The sequence below is a fragment of the Candoia aspera genome, chromosome 3 (assembly GCF_035149785.1).
Source record: "Candoia aspera isolate rCanAsp1 chromosome 3, rCanAsp1.hap2, whole genome shotgun sequence".
Taxonomy (NCBI): Eukaryota; Metazoa; Chordata; class Lepidosauria; order Squamata; family Boidae; genus Candoia; species Candoia aspera.
In genome coordinates, this window is record NC_086155.1 from 103,629,209 (window position 1) to 103,649,773 (window position 20,565).

Consider the following 20,565-nt stretch of genomic DNA (forward strand, 5'->3'; position numbering starts at 1 on the left):
TCATGAAGAATTGGAAGCAGCTGAATGACAACAATACACAAAACTCTGAGACTTCATTTCAAATAAAAGTGTAGTGCTCTGAAACAACCTAGGCTTGTTTATATAATACAACACTAACCTTTTTCTAAAATTTATAAAGGAGCAGGCATTTATCCGTAACATCTTAATTTGGGATCTCTTTGCAAAGAAAATCTGAAAATCTGTTAAAACTGCTTATTTTGAAAGCAATATCAGGCATGTAAATGGAAAAGAAAGTTACATTTGTGTATGGAACTCTTAAGAGTACAAGCTGGCATGTCTTGGACTTGCCCTGAGGAACTTACAATGAAAAATGAAAGATAAATGAAATTACTGAGAAAGGGAAGTGGGGGTGAGAGTATTCAGGAGAGAAATAATGCATTTGGTTCAGCAGCACAAACTTAGACTAGGTACCATTCAGTCATGCGTATTGGGGTTGTTATGCAAAAGGTCTATTAGCCTTCTAGTGAAACCACAGCAGAGACAAGATTCAAATCAAGGTCTTCATGATTCATACTGAGCTTCTTCTCCATGTCTAGATATCTAAAATATAGGGGATAATAACCAAACATTAGATACTTGTTTGAGTTGGGGGTGTTCCTTGAGCATCCACTATCTCTGGATGGGAAGGTAGCAGTTACGGCAAGGGATGTGTTTGCAGTATGGCCAGAGTACCAACTGTGACCTTTCTCAAGCCAATCAGACTCAGCAATGGGTACCCATGCCTTGGTTGCAACCTGCCTTGACTACTGCAATATACTTTACATTGGGCTTTCCTTGAAAAGTGTCTGGAAATTGCAGTTGGTGCAAAATGCAGGACAAGGCACAGAGCTGACAGCTGCCTGCACTGAATGATCTGTGCTGGCTATTAATTGCTTGTAAGGAACACTTTGAGATGCTTGTGTTAATCTTCAGAATTCAAGATGATTTAGCACTTGACTATCTGAGGTCTCCCTCTCCCACTATGAACCTTCCTGATTCCTTGGATCAGCAGGAGGGGCTCTTTTTCAGATGCCCCTGCTGCTGCCAGAAGTGGCTTATTTGGTACATGAGAGCGCGCGTTTTCCTGGGTGGTTCCCAAGCAATGGAATATGGTGTTTTTGGACCCTGCTCTCCTAGTACTTAAAAAAAATCAAAAACCCCATCTCTTGTTAAGTTTTAAACTGTTAATTGATTTTAATGCTACTGATTTTAATTGTATTGATTTTACTGGCATGATCTTTTAAAGAGTTCTTGGAAGCCACTTTGAGTGTTTATACAAAGAAAAAGGTGAGCTATTAATGTACAATAGCATTTAAAATTTCTACACACATTTCTTCCTAATATAGCCCTAATGAGAGGTTTCAGTGCTGTTCAATTGACTCTGATGAGGACACTTCCTATGAGAGTTAACTTTTAAGTGCAGCTGCAACTCAATAGAGACAGTATTCATATTCACATTAGGCAAAAGGGTACAAATAATGCTCAAATTGAATTTTTTTATTTTGGAAAACAGTTTTAAGTGTTAATGACCAGATGAGGTGACTTTCATGCATCCTCTCTTTTACTCTAATTCACTTTAGCATTCTTATCTGCTGTGAATTAGTGTATGGTGTTTTTCTCTTGTAGAAAACTACATTGCCAGTAAAAGTGCAGTTTAAAAAAAAACAGGGATTATGAAGTGTTTATGTAAGGAAACATTTAATATGATCAGCCTTAAAAAATGTTTGTGTATGGTCAATGATCAGTTAACACGTTGTAATGTGGGAGCAACATTTTGAGCTATAATATATAGTCTAGAGTACTTCTAAGAAGTATATTTACATAACCCTAATATTTACATATTTTACTTATTCTTTAGTATCAGTATAGAAAGATTTTGCTTATATCAATGGGTTCTTAAGCTTTGTCACAATGGACAACCTGAGGTCAAAAAACCACTCTTCATGGAATGGTTTAGGTGGTTTCCTAAATCCTAAATACAAAACAATTTAGCAATCAATATTCATTACTGGCCTTGGCTTTGTGGTAAGCAGAACATACTAATTTAAAGAAATGCCTTACCTGAATATCATCAGCTACCTCAATTAAATCCAGCAGCTGTCAAACTGCTATGAATACAAAAGAAGAATCTCACTATAAATAAAATGGAGAGTCGCTCTTCATTCTTGTCCTATTGGTTGCTCGCACCCATCACTACAAGGTATTTGCCCCAAGGGGCTGGTTTAAGCAGTGGCTTTTGATATTCATGATTGGTTTCATAATCCTGATAAAAAAAGAAAATCACTAGGATTATGAAATTGTTTTAATCCACTCCTGCCCCTTCCATGGCTGTTGATTTCAGTGCGTATGAAATGCAGCAATGAATGCTGCCAATCAGCTTTGCTTTCTAAAAACATGGCCACCTGATATCGACTGTTAAATTGTGCTGAATGTGAGGTCTTTTTTCCCCTTGTTATTAATTCTAAGTGGCAAATAAAATGCTTCAAGTATTATGCTGATTTCCAAATGTCATTTAATCAAAGTGGGAATAGGATAGGATGCCAAGGATCAATTGCACTGAGTTTTGTCTGCGTGCTTATAATGGCAGAGGACATGTGTGACAGAACAGATGGAGAAATTACAATATTGTTTTGAGTTCTTACTATATAAAGGTGGTCGAAGAAATGCACACTTTGCCATCCTGTGTGTTTCTGTTTTCCTCATCTTTTGTACAATAAGGTACCCATTTCTGACCACAAAGTTTTTATTATGACTTTTTGCAACATTCAGGGTTACTGAAGGAAAAAGAAGTCTCACCACAATCTGTGGCCTATCAAGTGCTTGAAAATTCTGCTTCTTAAAAAAAAAAAACTATACAAGTAATCAGTTTAGACAGTTTAGACTCTGGCCAAAGAGATTTGTTTAACAAAAGGAAGAAAGTGAGATATGCAAAGAGAATGGTTAAAAGGAAGAAGTTGATGGCAGAGGCCAATTTCTGGACACTTTCACAGTTGGCATGAAACTCCCAAATAGATTTACCTCCAAGGAATGCAAACTTCAAGGCTCCCCAGCTCTCCAGTCTGCAGCTACATATGTATTTCATGCTGTGCATTGTCCATGTTTAGTTGCTAAGTGATTGGTGTTTTAACATTCGCACACCTTGAAACATGAGTGATTACATTTCTCCTCTATGCAGTATGCTGATCAGAACATGTTTTATTCTGCTGCTCCCATCCCAACCGATCTTGCCAGAAACAGTACGGCAATGGGGTAAACCATGGCAGATTTAATGTTACTGTAACAGAATAGGAGACAGAGCTGAGCCACAGGGCCTTGATTACTCCTATTTCAGTTGGGATTTCCCTATTGAAACAACTTCAATTGGGATTATGAAACAAAATGGCCCTGAAAATTGTTCTGTTTTGATTTTCCAGTAATAAAAATTTTAGGATGAACTATGTTTGCTGCCCACTCCACCCAACTGATAAATTAAAAATATAATCAACTCCATTATGACCACTGAAATGCATAAGAATGACCTATATGGTAAGCCTTTTTTGTATGAGATACACCATATGCAATCTCCTCTAGTGTGAATATGCTTCTGATCTGTCCCTACATGTGGTATAGTCATAAAATCTTACATATTTAAGACTGTATAGATGTATGTGTTTTGTTCTTAGTGCTGATACTATTTACTCTAGGTCTATGCACCAGCATATTAGCAATTAAAAAGTGAGGAAGCCTAATTCCTTTGATAGCAATTTGGAAAATAAGTATCCTAGTACATGAGACCATTGGATTTAATTATTCTTCCTCTTCCTGACTTGTTTTCATTGTTCAAACATTGCTAAATGCTTTTCATGAATACAAACAACTGTTGTATCTGAAAATAACATTTCTCCCCTAGCTTTTGGAAGGGTCTGTTTTAGCACCATATTACATACTTCGTATTAGGTCTGTACAGCACTTTGGATTTGAATTCCAAAAAGGTGCTTTGGAGTGTGTGGGAACACAAACAAGCACCGTATGTCTTTAAGGTGACACAGGAATTTTTTCTTGTTTTTGCTGCAAAAGAATAACATGGCTACTATCCTTTGGGAAAATTGAATTTAATGGATAATATACCTGGACAACATTAATATGGAAAATAATTATGTTCTTGATTTTTTTCTGCAACAGCTCAGGTTCAATGATATGAGAACTACACAGGTGAACTACTGGGGAGCATCAATTATATTGCTCAGGTAGTGTAAAAACAGTATTTGCTGTCTAAAGCTTAATTTCATCAGCTTTTTTGTTTGTTTAAAAAGAAAACAAACATGGTCAGCAATTATAGAAATTTACCCTAATCACAATTATTTTACAATATGCTCTAAAGGCAGAATAGAAATCTAATCAGTACGTAATAAATGTGTAAAAATATTATTGTGGAAGTCCTATCCAGGTACATAGGGCTTGCACCAGTGTGATCTGTGTGCCTGATGTGATCAGCATCAATATTTAAGAATGAAATCAAGCATTAAACACACATATAGCATACAAAACCAAACAGGCAAGTAGTCATTGGAAAACAAAGCTTGTAATAATGAAAAAGACAGATTAATAAATCAATCACTTATTCCTTTTAAAAGCACAAACCACATTAACTCTTTTTATACAACCATCTAAGAACTATGAAACAGTACCACATTGTGCATTTTTTAAACCTACTTATCAAGAAAGTTAATTCCACACTTCAGAAAAGTCTTATATCCATGGGGGGAGAATAGGGGAGGGAGAAGGAGACAGCTAATAGCGCAATCACAGAAAACATCATTATGAGTCCAAGCAAGCGGCAAGTCTTTTCTTCACCTTTTCCACTGAACCAAAAGAGGAGTGGAGAAGGGGACAGAGAAAGGAAGAAAGTAAAGAAAAAAGCACCCACAAGAGGACTATATCACATTCCATAGTTACTTTTGACACCTACAGCTCGGGGTTTTGTAATATATAATAATCATTTAGACCAACACACCAGTAAGGTGAAAAATGGGAATGAGATAGAGCTCAATATAGCAGCAGGGCAAAGTTGGAAATGAAAAGTCAAGTTAGTTGCCATCTCCAATTACCAGTTGAAGAATTCATACAGTGTAAGGCCGAAGGCTTAAACAAGGTGGAGACAATTTATAGTTTAGCATGGCAAATGGACTCATCTATTGGCATATACAGATACAAGGATTGCAGTTCACAGCCCAGTTATCAACCCTATAGCTCCTTTACTCTACCTAGTCCAGCAGTGTAAAGAAAGGAAAAAAAGTGGTTTCTTAACATCAAGTTCATAAAGATTTGGAAGCAGGAAATATCCAAGTGCACACTCTCCAATCAGAACTGACAGAATTATTTTGTTGCTTTCTCATGTTAAATCACTCATATTGATATAAGGAGCAGAAAAAAAATTTAGGGGAAGGTATGAAAAGCATAAAAAGGACCCCTTTTCCCCTTTTTAATAACCAGTTTACAAAAAACATTATTTAAGCCAGGACAATTTCTTCCAACACATACTGACCAACTAGTTTGCAGACAGATTTTAAAAAATGGCACAGGGGACTAATGTAATTGCCCAATTCAGCATGGCACTTAGAAAAAGAAACAGTTCAGTCTTACCTGGCAACTGTACTGATTGAATTGCTCTGGCTCTAACTACAGTAGTAGAGTCTAAAATCTGGAATTTCAATTTATGCCTTCTGGCTTTTTATGACTCTTAGAGAAAAATGGGAGAGTCAAAAGATCAAGTTTGTTATATATCATAAGCAAATCTTTCTATCCAAGTTAAATTTTTCTTCCTTGCCCTTTGCAGATTTATGATACTGCAAGATTAGAGGCCTCATCAATAATGCTTCCTTGAAAAGGAAAACATGAGATAACAAAATCATGGATTAAAACTGTTCATGTGTATCTTTTGAAGAGGCTTAGAAATATCTAGATGCTGAAGAGATTGCTTAATTTAAACAAAACATTTATCCACAGAAAATAAGTATACTGGACAAATTTTTGTTCAATGATGTTTTTTGAGGGGGTGGGGACTGACTTCCTTAATGATGAAATTGTCTGTTTTTAAGTTTAAAAAGTAAATGATCTATACAGAGCTGCTCCTTCCACCCCTTCCATATAGCTTGTCATCAATTTCAAACCAAAGTCCAGAATAACACAATGGAGTTTGCTGCAGGAATGATAGCAGGGCATAGGATACTTAGACCCCAGAACTATATACTTTTTCCTGAATACATGCTTAAACTTCCAGCATGAGAGCTTTTGTTTATTTTTCTAGAAAGCCCACTGGACTGTGACAATCAAGAAGGTAAAGAAAACAGGGTATGGGGTAATAAAAAGTGAAGCATGAGAAAAAGCCTTTTTTTTTTTGCTGTATGCTCAGAATAGAGCCTGATTCCATTGCAAGAAGATTCCTAATGCTTTCCACAACTGGGCAACCCTTGTGGAGAATGGACAAAGAGCAAGGGAGTTATTTTAATTGAAATATAACGAATTGTTCTCCCTCTGACAAAACAAAAGGAAAGGTAAAACTCCTTTGAAAGAGGAAAATAAAAAGTAGCAAAGTACTTCTGCGCATCCTTACAAAGATGCTTCTCCAACCTCCATGGCAGAGGGTCAGTTCCATTCTATTTCCAAAGTACGAGAAAACCGCTTCAGAAAGCCATTAGTTCCCATGAAGTTCATATATATTTCTCTTGTCCTTCTAGGTCAAAACCATTATGTAACACTACATTAAATCTATTTGCCAGAGATGGAAAGGGTCAAGTGTAAAGACCAAAAGCATCAACCCTTCTTTCAAGTCTTTAATTCTGTGGGGGAAAAAATCTTTTGAATGTTTTTGGCCAGTTACGTGGCATTTCCCTACGCTCCAGGAAGATGGAAAGTGTCCTAGCTATCTCAATATTCCATCTTACTTATTCTAAAAGCTTGCTACATGAGAAATTCCAATATAATGGTTTTAATGAACAACAATTCTGCACTGACCATCCACAAGAAAATATGATAAACTCTGGAGATAAACCTCTCCATTAGCAAGAGATGCAAAGCCCAACTTCTTAAGTTAGGCTACCAAGCATGAATTCTTCAGGATGCATATTTCTTCCAAATACCCATGCTGAACAACCATGTGGGCTGTATAATAACTAGCTTAATGAAAGTACTAGCATTCAAAGATTGTAGGACTTCTTGATGACAGCAGCCTGGTGGGGGTGACTGTTAGTTAACCAACTTGGCTAATCACTATATAGATTCAAAGAACACAATATACAATGTACAAATGTTAGTCAAGTTCTCTAAATATAAATCTGAAACTGGAGCTTCATTTATTGCTTCCATGTAAAATGCTGTATTATGCACAAGGCAGTGACTTTTGTTCAGTCAGCTGATGGTAGTATGAAAAAAAAAACATTGTTGATTGTGGCATATATGCTCTTCCTATTCTGATAGGCAAATTATTTCAGACTGCCAGTACTTTTCAACTTGTTCAGTCAAAGGTGACGGTACAACAATACACAACAATTCTGAATCAATACCAAAGGGAAATATAACCTCTAATATTCCATTTTTCAATTATATTTATAACTATCAACTAAGTCTCTCTCTTTAGACTATCATGAGCTCACTGGCTCAATTTCCACCATCAGGCTACTTCCTCTGCTTAATTCTCAAATGCCAGAATCCTTCTGTATACCCTGAAAAAATATTTCCATGTTATATGTCTTTGGCAGGAAGAACTTACGGGGCACATAATTTATTCAGATTAGCATTCCTTAGGTAGACTGACCTCTCATATTTGTTTAACTGAATGTATAAGTAGTTGCCATTATTCACATAAAGCTGTTGGTAGTACTCTATTATTGCAATATGTAAAATACAAAAAAACCCCATTGAACTGCAGCCGTATCTTGCTACAAAACAGGAACAGCTTAGTGGGAGATTCCTGGATTCCAAAATCCCAATATTCTACTAGAACAGCCTGGTACTAGAATACCAAGCAATAACTGCTACACAGCAGAAGCACAAATAATGCACAACTCCAAGATCTACTTGCATTACTACCACAATGTCCTAAATCTTCTACCAAGTTAAAGCACAATAAAAAATAACTGTGATTTAAAGTCTCATTCTACAGCTCTCTTGCCTGTCAAGGGACCCTGATTTGAAGTTAATTTGTTTTGCCAGAAATTTGTTTTCTAGTTCCTTATGGCTATAGGCACATTATGCATACTATCTTTAAGTCACAGTTGCCTTACAAAATAAGTCTTTATGAATGACTTGAAAGATAAAATAAGGAAATAAATTTACAGACACAATTATGAACTAAGAAAAAAAAGGTTAAAAAAGAAATCCTCTTTGCTTAAATGGATGGTTGTGATTTGCAAACCAAAGAAGACTGGACAGGAGAAAGGAACTAATACCATCTAAAAACCTAAACAAGAACAACACAGTCCTTGCTGTGAAGTCCTATATCAGAATCAGAGTTAAGAAAATCTGAAATAGCTTCTCCCATTATATGGTGGTGATCTCACAAATGCACACGTTGTATAACAGAGCACAATAAGCTTTCATTTGCTAATATGAAGTACAAATGCTTGGCATACACAACACAGGCTTTCTACTACAAGGAGAGGGTGTGGTCATCTTAAGCATTCATGCTGCTCTATCCTATGGATGCTGGAGGCCAATATGGAATAATAAAAAAAAAATCAACTGGAAACTTTTTTTTAAAGAATTTACTAAAGTGTATGACCATCTACCATAAGTCCAATTAGCAGTGCCACTCATAATGCTTGTAAAAGTCAGGCCTAGCACCACACTGGAAATCTAGGACTTGGGGTAGGTAGGTTTAAAAAATGAAACAAAAGTTAACCTGAGGATGTTCTTGGACAGTGATTGTCAGACAAGTCTTTGCCAAAGTATGGCAATTTTTTTTATTTATTAAAAAAAATTAAAGAGCCCTTTCTATAGCAATACCAACTTCCTCAATTTTTAAAGGCTACACAGCCTCCAGATGACATAAATGACAAGCTGTTAAGGTCTGCTTGAACCCAGTATATACTGCTGAATGAGTAATCCTATATCCCCTACAAGACAGACCATTGTCTCAATCAGTTTTTTTTTCTCTATTATTTAGCTGAAGTGAATGAACCATACATACAGGAACTCCCTATTTAAAAATGGGATGATGTCCTGGAGACTCAGCTCATTAAAATGAAAACCATTCTTAAATGTACAAACTAAGGCTTTCTTGCATGGATGTCTAATGAACTACACAGGGTTACCTCTAATTTTTTCCAACAGAAATCTGGAGATCATGTTACTATTTCTGTGGAGGCACACATACAAAGATCTGGCTAAGGAAGGTGACAAGGTTTCTGCGGGACCAGCAGCAGCAAGTAAAACCCAACAGAGCAACTTTGGCTTAAAATCAATCAAGAAGAAGAAACATAAAAATAAAAATAAAAAATCAGACAGGTTAAGCCGGTGCAAGTTCTCTCAAAGAGGTATTTTAAAGGGCTTAACCTTGCAGCAAGAGAGATCCAGGATCTACATCCCCTTCTCCCCAACCACTTGCCTTTTTTTTTTTTTAAAGAGTTACCACCTTCATTGCACAGGACTCAAAACCATTCTCATATGGTTAACTATCATAAATAATGTGAAAACTATGTGCAACAAATACATCATATTTCAAAAAATTATAAGAAAGTTACATCAAATTAAAAAGTAGCTTCGTGAATGAAGGTACTGCTCTAAGTGCACTTTCCCGGCAAGTGCAGCCAGTGCCTTGGCGCTGGATATGAAAGAAAACACCAAAAACCAGAGTGCGAGCCAAAGTTAAAAACCCCGGTCCAGTTTCAACCAGTCAAAACTGGACTGAGCAGAGACCGAGTGATTTCTCAGTAAAGTCCCATTAGGGAGTCCAAATGATGCTTCTTCGTCCAGATTATGTGTCCTTGAAGAGATTGTAAACAATCTTTAAGACAGCTCTTTCCTTAAATGTCCCTCTGATTGGCAAAACAAAGTTAGATTTATATCTTAAAAACAAGAAATCAAATTAAAACCAGAAGAAAAGAAAAGAAAACACAGTGAGCTTGTTGGAGTCCATAGGAACCGGTCCGGAAGAGCTCAGAAAGTGTGTTCAGATTTTTCTCCTGTTTTTAGCTGGAACTGTAACAGAGGATGGGCTGGGTGGCATTTGGGGTTGGGAAGGTAATAAAGCAAGAGAACACAAGGGATGTGGAACTTGGCTCTGTGGGTATTTCATGTGTTTGCTTCATCGTCTGTGTCTTCTATTAATACTTTGGTGTCATGAATCTTCGACCTGAGAAAACAGGAAATTAAACTCTGATTAACAGTATGTTTGTTTGTGTATTTGATTTATATAGCCACCCATCTCACACAAGTGACTGGGCATCTTACAAGATTAAAAGAAACAACCCACTTCCCTGCCCCCCTGCAAACATAACCCCCTGGCACCCAAGGATAAACTATTAAGCCCACTCACCATCAATACTAGCAGAACTCATCTACTCCCTGACCTTGGGGAAACAGCCATCCACACATTCAAAACAAGATATAAGCAAAGGAATTTTGGCCAGGCATATCAATCTTTATTGAACTGAATAAATATTCATTTTATTTTTATTTTTATTTATTACATTTATACACCGCCCACCTCACTATAAAAGTTGCTCTGTGCGACTTACAAATAAAAAGTCATAAAAAACCATTATAAAAATACGAAAGATACAAAAGATGAAAGAAGGTAAGAGGTATAAAAGATAAAAATACTTTATCTCAACAGCTCCCTCTGCTGAGTACTTGCTAGTATGAAAAAAACCCAGAAGACAAAGCATTTCTACTGAAATGGCATTCATTGTTCTCACAGAATAAGCAAAGTGATCAATCAGACATTAAGTCAAACAGTGATGCTCCACAATCAGAACGTATTTTACACTTGTTGCAAGCTCCCAGCCCTGAATGGCTTTATGTTTTTTTTTTAATTCAAGGGAAAAAAAATGAAACCCAAACACGGAGTCTGTTGGTATAGTCTAGTGACATCCTTGTTTCCAATAATTATTCTAGTCTGCCACATTGACTTGAGGCAAAACTTAGAAAACAAGGCAGGGCAACCTGGAATTCGTTCCATTCCAACCCCATTAGTAGCAGTGGTCACAGGACACATCTGTATTTTCTTCTATGTAGCAAGGTAATATACTGAGTACTCACATGTATGTTTCTGTCCTTACATTACGTGTGCATTTCTGCAAGTGTACTGGGAAGCACAGGGCAGGCTGCATATGCTCCAGTCTGGGTCATGTGACCCAAAAGGAAGGGGGCTTAGACTGGAGGAACTGGCTAGATTCTAACCTGCTGCTGACCACCTGCCCCTCCTATAGGGATACATTCAAGAAATGCATTTTTGTAAGGTTTTACTTGGCTTTGCTCTTGAATTTTCCTTTGTAAAGCAAAGTTATAAACATAAACATTTTTTTTATCCTTATGAACCACTTTCAGATTTGCCCCTTTTTCAGGTTTGCCCTTTATTTTTTCCAAGAAAATATGGTCACCGTAAATATCAGCCATTTTGGAACTGGATCTTTCTTTTGCCAGCTTTTTCCCCCATTGCAAATTTGGTCCTGAACTTTTCCATTTTCAGAGAGCTAGCCTGCTGATGGACAGAGTCCTGAGCCCTTTTACTTAATTTCTTTCCAATATTCTGCTGGAAAGAATCAAACTGGCAGGCTCCTGAAGTTCATCTTTCCCTGTTACCATGAACAAAATAAATTTATGTAGAGAGAGTAACTGGGAATAAAATGGTATTTTGCTTTTGCTGTGTATATGTGTGCATGTGAGAGCATCCGGATGTATGTGTTAACCTGGACAAAATCAGGAAATGAATAGAGATTTCAAATGTAGTCTCCAAACTTTTTTTTTTTTTTTCAAAATCAGCATCCTGAATTTCCAACTGCATCTGAGCATATGCCAGGACACTGCATATACCTTCCAGTTGGTGGCATGCAGTAAATAGAATGTTGGCTTGCAGAGTAATCCCTAGATTCTAGAATTTGATTAGATTCTAGCCTGCATACAACAGCAGTAGGATTCAGGTTCATCTGGAAGGAAAAAAAATTCTGCTAGATGCCATGAACACATGGGCATGAACAAGATGAGGGAGAACTGAAAAAGTGATGAACCATTTAGAGATCCAAGAAGGAATGAGAATGGTGACTTGGTAATAGCTGCTTAGAAAAAGGTCTGTTATTAATGTTTAACAGCAATGGCATGAATATAAATCTAAAAGCAAGACTGATCGTTTATATGAAAGACTGACAGGTAAGGATTAGTGAAGGATTCAAGAGTGATGAGAGGTTCTGAATGTGAGACAGATCATTTTTTTGGAAGTATCAAAAATGGACTGTGGGGGAAAATGGACAAGGAAGAAGAGGGAAAAAATGAAACAAGAGTGGAAGTAGAATGACTTCAGAAAGATACAAGTTCTATATGAAAAAGTAATATAAAATGGATTGATAGGATTTAAAGAGGATGTGGAAGCTTCCTCGAATAGAGTAAAAACAATCATGTTATAAAGTACCATGCAAGTGTGCGTAATCAGGCTAACAGGGAGTACAAAAAAGTGTGCTTGTTGGAATAATAAAGTGAAAGAGGATGAGGATAAGAAAAATGCATATAAAAATGGTTGCTTTGAAAAATGGGTATATATAAACACGGACACACACACACATAAAATCAGTAAATACAGAAAAAGAATTTCCAAGTATATAGTCAGAGAATAAGGACTGGTTAAAAATTAAAAATGGCAGAGAAAATGAGCAACATTTTGATGGAAATAAAAAATGATTCTGGAAGTGGGAGAAGAGAGCTAAAGAAGGAGCCTCCAGCAGAGTAAATGGAATTAAAAATAAAAGCAATGAATGCTGGAAGGAGGTATTCACTGTTTTTTGTCAAATAAATTCCAATGTATTTAACTTTTAGCAGTGATATTAAACCCCATTATTTAATACAAATACAAGGCATACATTTTTGACTAAGAAAATTATCCTGGAATAAGAAAATTCAGCAGAAGATAGAGTCTGCAAAGGGTCAGTGGCAGGATCCACCAGCTCAGTGCATGGTGACAGCTCAGGAGTTGCTTTATGAGGAGTGCAGTAATGTCTTTGCTGTTCCCAGCTGCTCTCTACACAAGACTCATCCAACAGATACCCAGCTCAAGCCAACAGAAACCCCAAATCCTCACTGCATAAGCTGTCACTATGGCTGCTCACATTCACAATTGCATGTGGGCAGCCCTGAAGTTAATGAACTAGTCTTCATGAGATCTTCAAGACAGTTTGAGTTTGAAGCCCCTGTTATAAATGCTGGTGTCCAAGAAAACATTATGAAGAAAAAAGAAACGCTGTGAAAATGCTGAAAAATGGTAAGGCCACAGGTACAGATGGTGTAATTAGAGAAAGGTTAAACATGAAAGTGGTTTGCTTACGGAGTGATTGTGCAACTTGTTTACCATGTGTGTAAAGACTCCACATGTGACTGTTGACTGGAAGAATACTGTTATAGTTCTCCTACACAAAGGGAAAGGTAGAAAAAGTGAATGCACAAGGTACAGGGAATTTGTCTGTTAGTGTCCCTGAGAAGGTGTTTGGGAAAATTCTGAGAGTGCCTTGGACTGCAAGAAGATCCAACCAGTCCATCCTCCAGGAAATAAAGCCAGACTGCTCACTTGAGGGAATGATATTAAAGGCAAAACTGAAATACTTTGGCCACATAATGAGAAGACAGGACACCCTGGAGAAGATGCTGATGCTAGGGAGAGTGGAGGGCAAAAGGAAGAGGGGCCGACCAAGGGCAAGATGGATGGATGATGTTCTAGAGGTGACGGACTCGTCCCTGGGGGAGCTGGGGGTGTTGACGACCGACAGAAAGCTCTGGCGTGGGCTGGTCCATGAAGTCACGAAGAGTCGGAAGCGACTAAACGAATAAACAACAAATTGCATAAATATGGAGTTGAAAGTTGGCTGCTTCATATGATAAGAATGGTAAATGATGGAAGTAAAGCACATGAGCACAATAGCTATTTTAGCTACCCAAACGACTGGTGGAGCTTAAATAGTTTAATTGCTTTTAGTCTCACTAGGCTCACTAGGAAAGCTATTTATTAAGCTATCCATAGCCCAGCACTGGAAGAAAGCCCACCACTGAAAAATAGTGTAACATGCAGGACCCGACACCCATGTTACCCCAGGGCCTGGGGAAAGAGCCAGACTTTTAGAACACTTTGAACATGGCCAGGGTGGGGGCCAGATCTATCTTGGTAGGGGGAATGGTGTTCCATAGGGCAGGTGCTGTGGTAGGAAAGGCATGCTTAGGTCCCAGCAGGTGACACTGCAGGAGCTGTGAGTCCAAGAAGACCCCTAAAATGGGCACCAGTCCTGAAGGGGGAAAAATATAATTCCATTAAGCACTAAAAATGAAATATTGCCAGTCTCAGGGAGTTCCAAAAATCCACAGCCTAAGTTTACGCCTGTTCCTCCTCAGTACTGCCTGGTCAGTCTGGGGTATCCAGCTACCTGTCATCTCCCAGGCAGCCTTCACCAACAGGAAGTGATCTTCCATACTAGCAGGAAGATGGGAAATTTGAGTAATATTAATAAGGATATGGTAACAAGACTAAGGTAAAAAGCAAGAAAAAAATCAAAGAGGTGACGAAGAATTTTGAATTGCAGATGAACTTTAAAGAACTTAAACAAGAGAATTTGCTGCAGCATAATTATACGGCAAGTGCATTGCACTCCTTCACATTTCATAAATTATGCTGTGCTAGATTGGGAGAGTAAAGAGCACTTACAGCTTGGGGACAGAGGAGAAGCAGGAAATAAAATCCCTTGCTTGGATGCTCACTTGAATTTAAAGCCAAAAGCTGTTTATTAATACCTCAAACAGTTATTTCAATCAACAACCAACTAAAGGTTGCTAATAACAAAACAAATTAATTCAAAATCCTCCTCGAGGGATACATAGTAAAACTACAAGAAGGGGTATCAAAAGCTAACTCTCCAGAGGGACAGAATAACAAGCATTGTACTAAAATGGTCTGGACAAGACAGCGGCAAACGCAGCAGTAATGGAGGTTGAGAAGGGAAAACAGACAGTAAGAGGGGATGGAAAAATTCCCCATCCCTGGGTGTCACACCTTCACAAAGATAGTATATTATCTTCCTTGCCTGAGCACATGTGACTAAAAACAGTGGCAACTCCCATATTTTGCATCAGGATGACACTGTTGTGAATGAAATGCATAAAAGGAAAGCAATTATGCATTCTCCTGTGATTCAGGTATACCAAGGCAATCTGAGAGATACTATGTAGCTCCCAAGTTACCATGGCTATAAGAGAAATTGCATTAAATTTTAATGCTGTACACTGCCTTTGATGTATCAGAATAAAAAGGGTTTTTATTGAGGTGATTTCAAATTACTCCTGGTTGGGTTTTTAAAGATGACTGTATCTGCTCTTTACTGAAATGCAGAAATCAATTTATGGCTGTAGGAAAGGTCTGTGGTCAGAAAAGAATACGAGCTCATAACACTGATAATCAGCTGGAGATAAAACCTGGAGCTCAATTACTCTCAAGGTCAAATTATGCTATATACAACTCCTCTAAACAGAGAAGGGAGAGGCAGGAGTGGCTGAGACAAGAATTGTAATTTAATGCAGTAAAAGGTATGTTTTAGTCCTTTACATTTTTCCCCCAATCTGAGCAAAATCATATTCTGCTGACACTGATGCTACTAAAAAGCATACCAGTAAGAGCTGTTTCTGCTACAGAATCATTTAAAAACTTTAGCATCACCATCTTTTCTTTCTTTTCTTTCAACCTGCATTATCTTTTCTACTTATTCTTTTAACTTTTACCTTTTTTTCTTAATTTCACTCTATATAATTTCATGTTTACTTTTTACTTATGTGAAAATCTGTAATAAAAATTACATATATAAACTTCAGCATCACCATAAAGCGAAGAGCAACAAGACCACCAAATAGAACAGCAGTGGATCAATGTGGGGAAAGGTCAAGGCTGCTGTAGATAAAACAGAGGTATGATAACCCAGCATAAAATGGTGGAAGAAGGGATAACACAAAGATGAACATGACACAAGTACAGCTTGCCTAGAATTAAACACACACTTACCCAAAGGAGGAACCATCTCTAGCTCTTATGAATCTGACAGCACAACCAATTGATATTTGTGTAAGGCCATAAATATATGGTAACAATCCTATAACTAGGGGATATGCTCATCCACAAGACAGCAAGCTACTGGAGGACATGATTGAAGGCCAGTTGGGGAAGATCTTTCAGCTAGCCTGGCATCTAGCCAGTATGCCCAGGCTCCCACTGATGGCAGTGGGAACAATAGAAGGTGGTAGCTTCAACAGATTATCAGAAGACTGAGTTAGATTTTGAGTCTGTGCAAGAGGTTATGGGCTCAAACTAAGGCTCATGCAAGAAACTGATGAAGGTGCCTTGTTACAAGAGTTATAGCCCTGAGGGAGCTGGAATCACAGCAACTGCTTCATAATTCCCGTGGGTATTATCTCAGCTAGAGTCATCACTTATTAGTAGTGAGTCACACCAACTGGTATGTATGTAAAGATCACGCAGATTTGGTGCACAGGCTTCAGCTCAATAAGCCTGGAAATATTAGAACAATCTTAATTCCATGCTGTATGTATGCAACAGATTTTGAGATACATTGAGCAGGGCAACAGATTTAAACTAGAACTGGGTCTTTGGTCAAAAGATGGATAAATACTGCATATAGCTTGGTAAATTATATTATCCTCATTGTACTCTGCATCTTAATAGTTCAATCTAATTAGATACTGAATGATCATAAGGATGTAAGAGTACCCTTGCAAGAACTGTATCACATGCTTATCACAGATTCTAACCTTCCTACAGTTAAGAAAGTTAGGTGCTCCAACTCCGACAAGCCTGTGGGGAAGAGGCATGCATACATGAGAGAGAATCCAGTTTATCAGTTGTATCTCCACTGACTTTTAACTTCTGGCTACATGAAGAGTGCATGTATTAATTAAATTAAATTAAATTATTAAATTAAGTGTATTAATAAAAAAGCATTAAGAACTCTTAACCCTAGGAAAGCTGGGTATCAGAAAGCAGTGTAAACTGGCTTCATATGTGGTGGGATGTAATGGATGCAACAGCCAGCTTTCTTTTACTTCTCCCATATTAAGTTTGTCTATCAAATCTAATTTAGCCTCTCCCAATTTCATGCCCTTCAGAAAATTTAGCACTCTCTTTGGCCATTCCAGCTGGGAATTCTGGAAGCTGCAGTCCCAAGAATACAGTATCTGAAGGGTAACATGTGGAGGAAAGCTGTTCTAATCAAATAAGAAATTCGTTGAGCTATGGTGTAACACGTACTGTGAAGCAAGATGAGGTCTTTGCAAGGACACACTGTGGCTACACTTCCAAGCTCTGTTTTTCTGGCGGTTTCGGACACCATCCTCCTGGTCCATCATCTGTTCAAGCAGGGTCTGATCATCTGCATTCAGCGGTGCCACTGAAATGTCCCGGACAGCTCGGAACTCACCACAGTTATTCAGGTGCTCATTCTCTAATCGGAAGAAATTCCACACGAACCGCCTGAAAAGTGGAAGATAATAAGCAACTAAAACAAAGATTTGAAAATATTAATGTAGATCTAAGACTAATGCATAAATATATAAGGGAAATAAATTTTCCCCTTCTCCCGAAAGGAGTGACAAAGCAGGAAACTAACACTAGAGAACCTTCTGCATTAATTTCCCAACTGACTAATAATACATTTAATTACTTGACAACCAATTTTTTATACTGTAAATGTAACAGGTCAAACGCTGGAGGAAAAAAGGGATCAGATTTTCAATATGAGTTCATGTGAACATATGCTGAACTTAGACACTGAAGTTCAGTTCCATTACTCACTTAATCAAAAATGTCTCAAAGTATTACTGTGAAGATGAACTGTATATAGCAGTAAAATGCAAGAGTGGTAAATATTACATCTATATATGATCCACATTAGATAAACCAAGTTCTCAAACTGTGTTAAAAAATGCAAACTACACTTTCATAGATACATGTAATATTTTATAACCTCTGCTAACTGTACTATGGAATTGTCATATTTCTGATACTTATAAACATGGAAGTCTCAAATCCTGATTGCTAGAGACCATATCCAAGGTCTCTTTTGATTTCTGGTTTCACTTGCATTTTTAAAATGTTACAGAATATTTGTTTTGGATACTGCAAGGGTTGCTCATCCTTGCAGCATCCACAGATAGTTCTGATCTACAGATGTAGAGGGAGATCTACTATAGTTAGATAGTAGATCTCCCTCTACATCTGTAGATCAGAACTAACTGTAGAGGGAGAATAAAATATTATTTTTAATTATAGAGGGTAAATGGCAGTCATAATTATTTGCAGATAGGTCTTCCAAAGCTTAGTAAGTATTCTGTTAGTGGATGCATCTTACCGGAAAACCTCAAGTGGTGCAAATACAGTTGCAATGATGTCACCAGCAAAAGGGTGAATTTCCATGGTAGTCAGAGAGATCTGGATAGTCCATGCAAAACGCAGAATCACATCCTCTACAATGGCACAGTAGTAATAGGCCTGACAGACAGACAGCATAGGCAGCTGTAATATCGAGGAATAATATCCACCAGATCAACCTCCAAATAAATGCCTACAAAGAGATATCCAGTCCTTCAGTCGCTGACTCCGCCCGCTAACTATGGTACTTGTGCAGTCAAATGGTCATTATCTTTCATATGGGATGTAAGTACAGTATCATAGGAGGTGAACTGAAGTTCTAGCTGGGATTGGTTGAAGGACAAACATTACGCTAACTAAAAGGGCAGCAACAGTCTCATTTCTTATGGTTTGCCAGTAAGTGACTTTGATATTCTTTTCCAAATATCCTGTTGTCATGGAAACAAAGACCTCTTGAAACATACCATACCATGTTGGTACTTCACAGTCTACTAGTACTTTACAATCTACTACTACTTACAAGAAAAATCTGAGCATTATTAATCAAAGACGACAATAATTTTGGTTTTTGGTTTTATTGTGCATTCTGCTGGACAATAATATAACTGCAAGAAATATAGCAAACATTCATTTTATGTTGGTATCCTTGATGCCTTGAAAGTCTGGCTGTCTCCTGCACATGAGGGCTTCTGCATATTATACATCCCTTTTTGCCAAACCACAACTTAACCAATTATTAGATTCCAGACATGCTCCCATCAGTTCAAACAAAACCTAGGATCATCTTCAGAGCATCTGGTTATTGCTTTATGACACTCAGAAACAGAGGAGGGGAGTGGATGACCAGGGAAAATGTGTGCATGCTTGAGAGACAGAGAGAAAATACAAGAGAATCTAAACATTCAGCTGCTAAGATGCAGGAAGGAAAATTGGAACAAATCTTGCTCCTCCTCGTGTACTAATTCTTCAGGAAGATATCTACTTATTATTGATCTTCCAAATATGTGTGGTTTTAAGGTAGAATCTATTTTAGCTTAATTATCTCTTTCAAAGCATATTTTTAAAGATGTGTACAATCACTGTACATTTTAGATAATGTTCAGTTTAAACAGAAATCATTAGTAGGAGGCCTCATCAGCATGCACACGTAACAGTTTCAGTCTCCCATAAGCATTTTCAAATAAACACTGTTCATATACACACTTTTTGTGGGTAAACAATCTCTTCCCGGAGGAAAGTATTTTCACCAGCATTCTTATCAAAAAGGCCCCAGTCCATCTTCAAGTCCCAGATAAGGGTATAGCAGGAGCTAATGAAGTAGAAGACAATCCACAGATAGAAGAATACTTGGTAGTCATTGTGTTTTTGAACTACAAGAAAGAAAAACAGTAATGTTATATAAGTACAGACTTCACTCTGCGGAATGGAATTCAGTTAATCATATCCCAGATTCCTTTTGGCAGTGTATGGTATTCTCTTTGAGTAGCACCCATTAATATTGCACTTAAAAGATACTAATATAAATTTTAGGTATCTGCTTTCCACATCTATAAAAATAGACCTTGATTATTCACATCTGAATAACCACCCTGCGTCTTATGAAAGTATAGTTGGTTAAAAGGAAGTCACCTTTAAAAGATTACCAATGACATTCTGTACCACACCCCATAAAGCTCATAAAAACTCATCTGTGTATTTGTGAGGATGGATGTTTATTTTTCTTTAAAGGGCTGAGGCTACCAAGAGTTTGGGTATGGCTCTGATATTCATTGTTGTGTTCAAATATTTTAAATAGCTACTTCTCCTAAGAAGAATACATATTATTTGACTCTCTGAACCTTGTGATCAGTAGGATGCAGTGTGTGTGTGTGTTTTAATGATAACAAGATGATGGGGTTACACAGGTGAGTATCTCATGACAACTGTGGAGCACGAACAGGCTTGTGTAGTAATGAATGGCAAAGTGA

General features: G+C 37.5%; 1 protein-coding gene across 1 annotated transcript in view; it reads right to left on the minus strand.

Annotated features, from left to right (window-relative positions):
- Positions 1 to 4,075: 4,075 nt before the first annotated feature.
- Positions 4,076 to 20,565, minus strand: part of XPR1 (xenotropic and polytropic retrovirus receptor 1) — a 115,600-nt gene continuing 99,110 nt past the window's right edge. The window contains exons 12-15 of the mRNA XM_063298456.1: positions 19,802 to 19,968; positions 18,579 to 18,718; positions 17,480 to 17,701; positions 4,076 to 10,330 (exon numbers count right to left, since the gene is read on the minus strand). Coding sequence (XP_063154526.1) covers positions 10,270 to 10,330; positions 17,480 to 17,701; positions 18,579 to 18,718; positions 19,802 to 19,968 — 590 coding nt within the window. The 3' untranslated portion in view covers positions 4,076 to 10,269. The remainder of the gene's footprint in view (positions 10,331 to 17,479; positions 17,702 to 18,578; positions 18,719 to 19,801; positions 19,969 to 20,565) is intronic.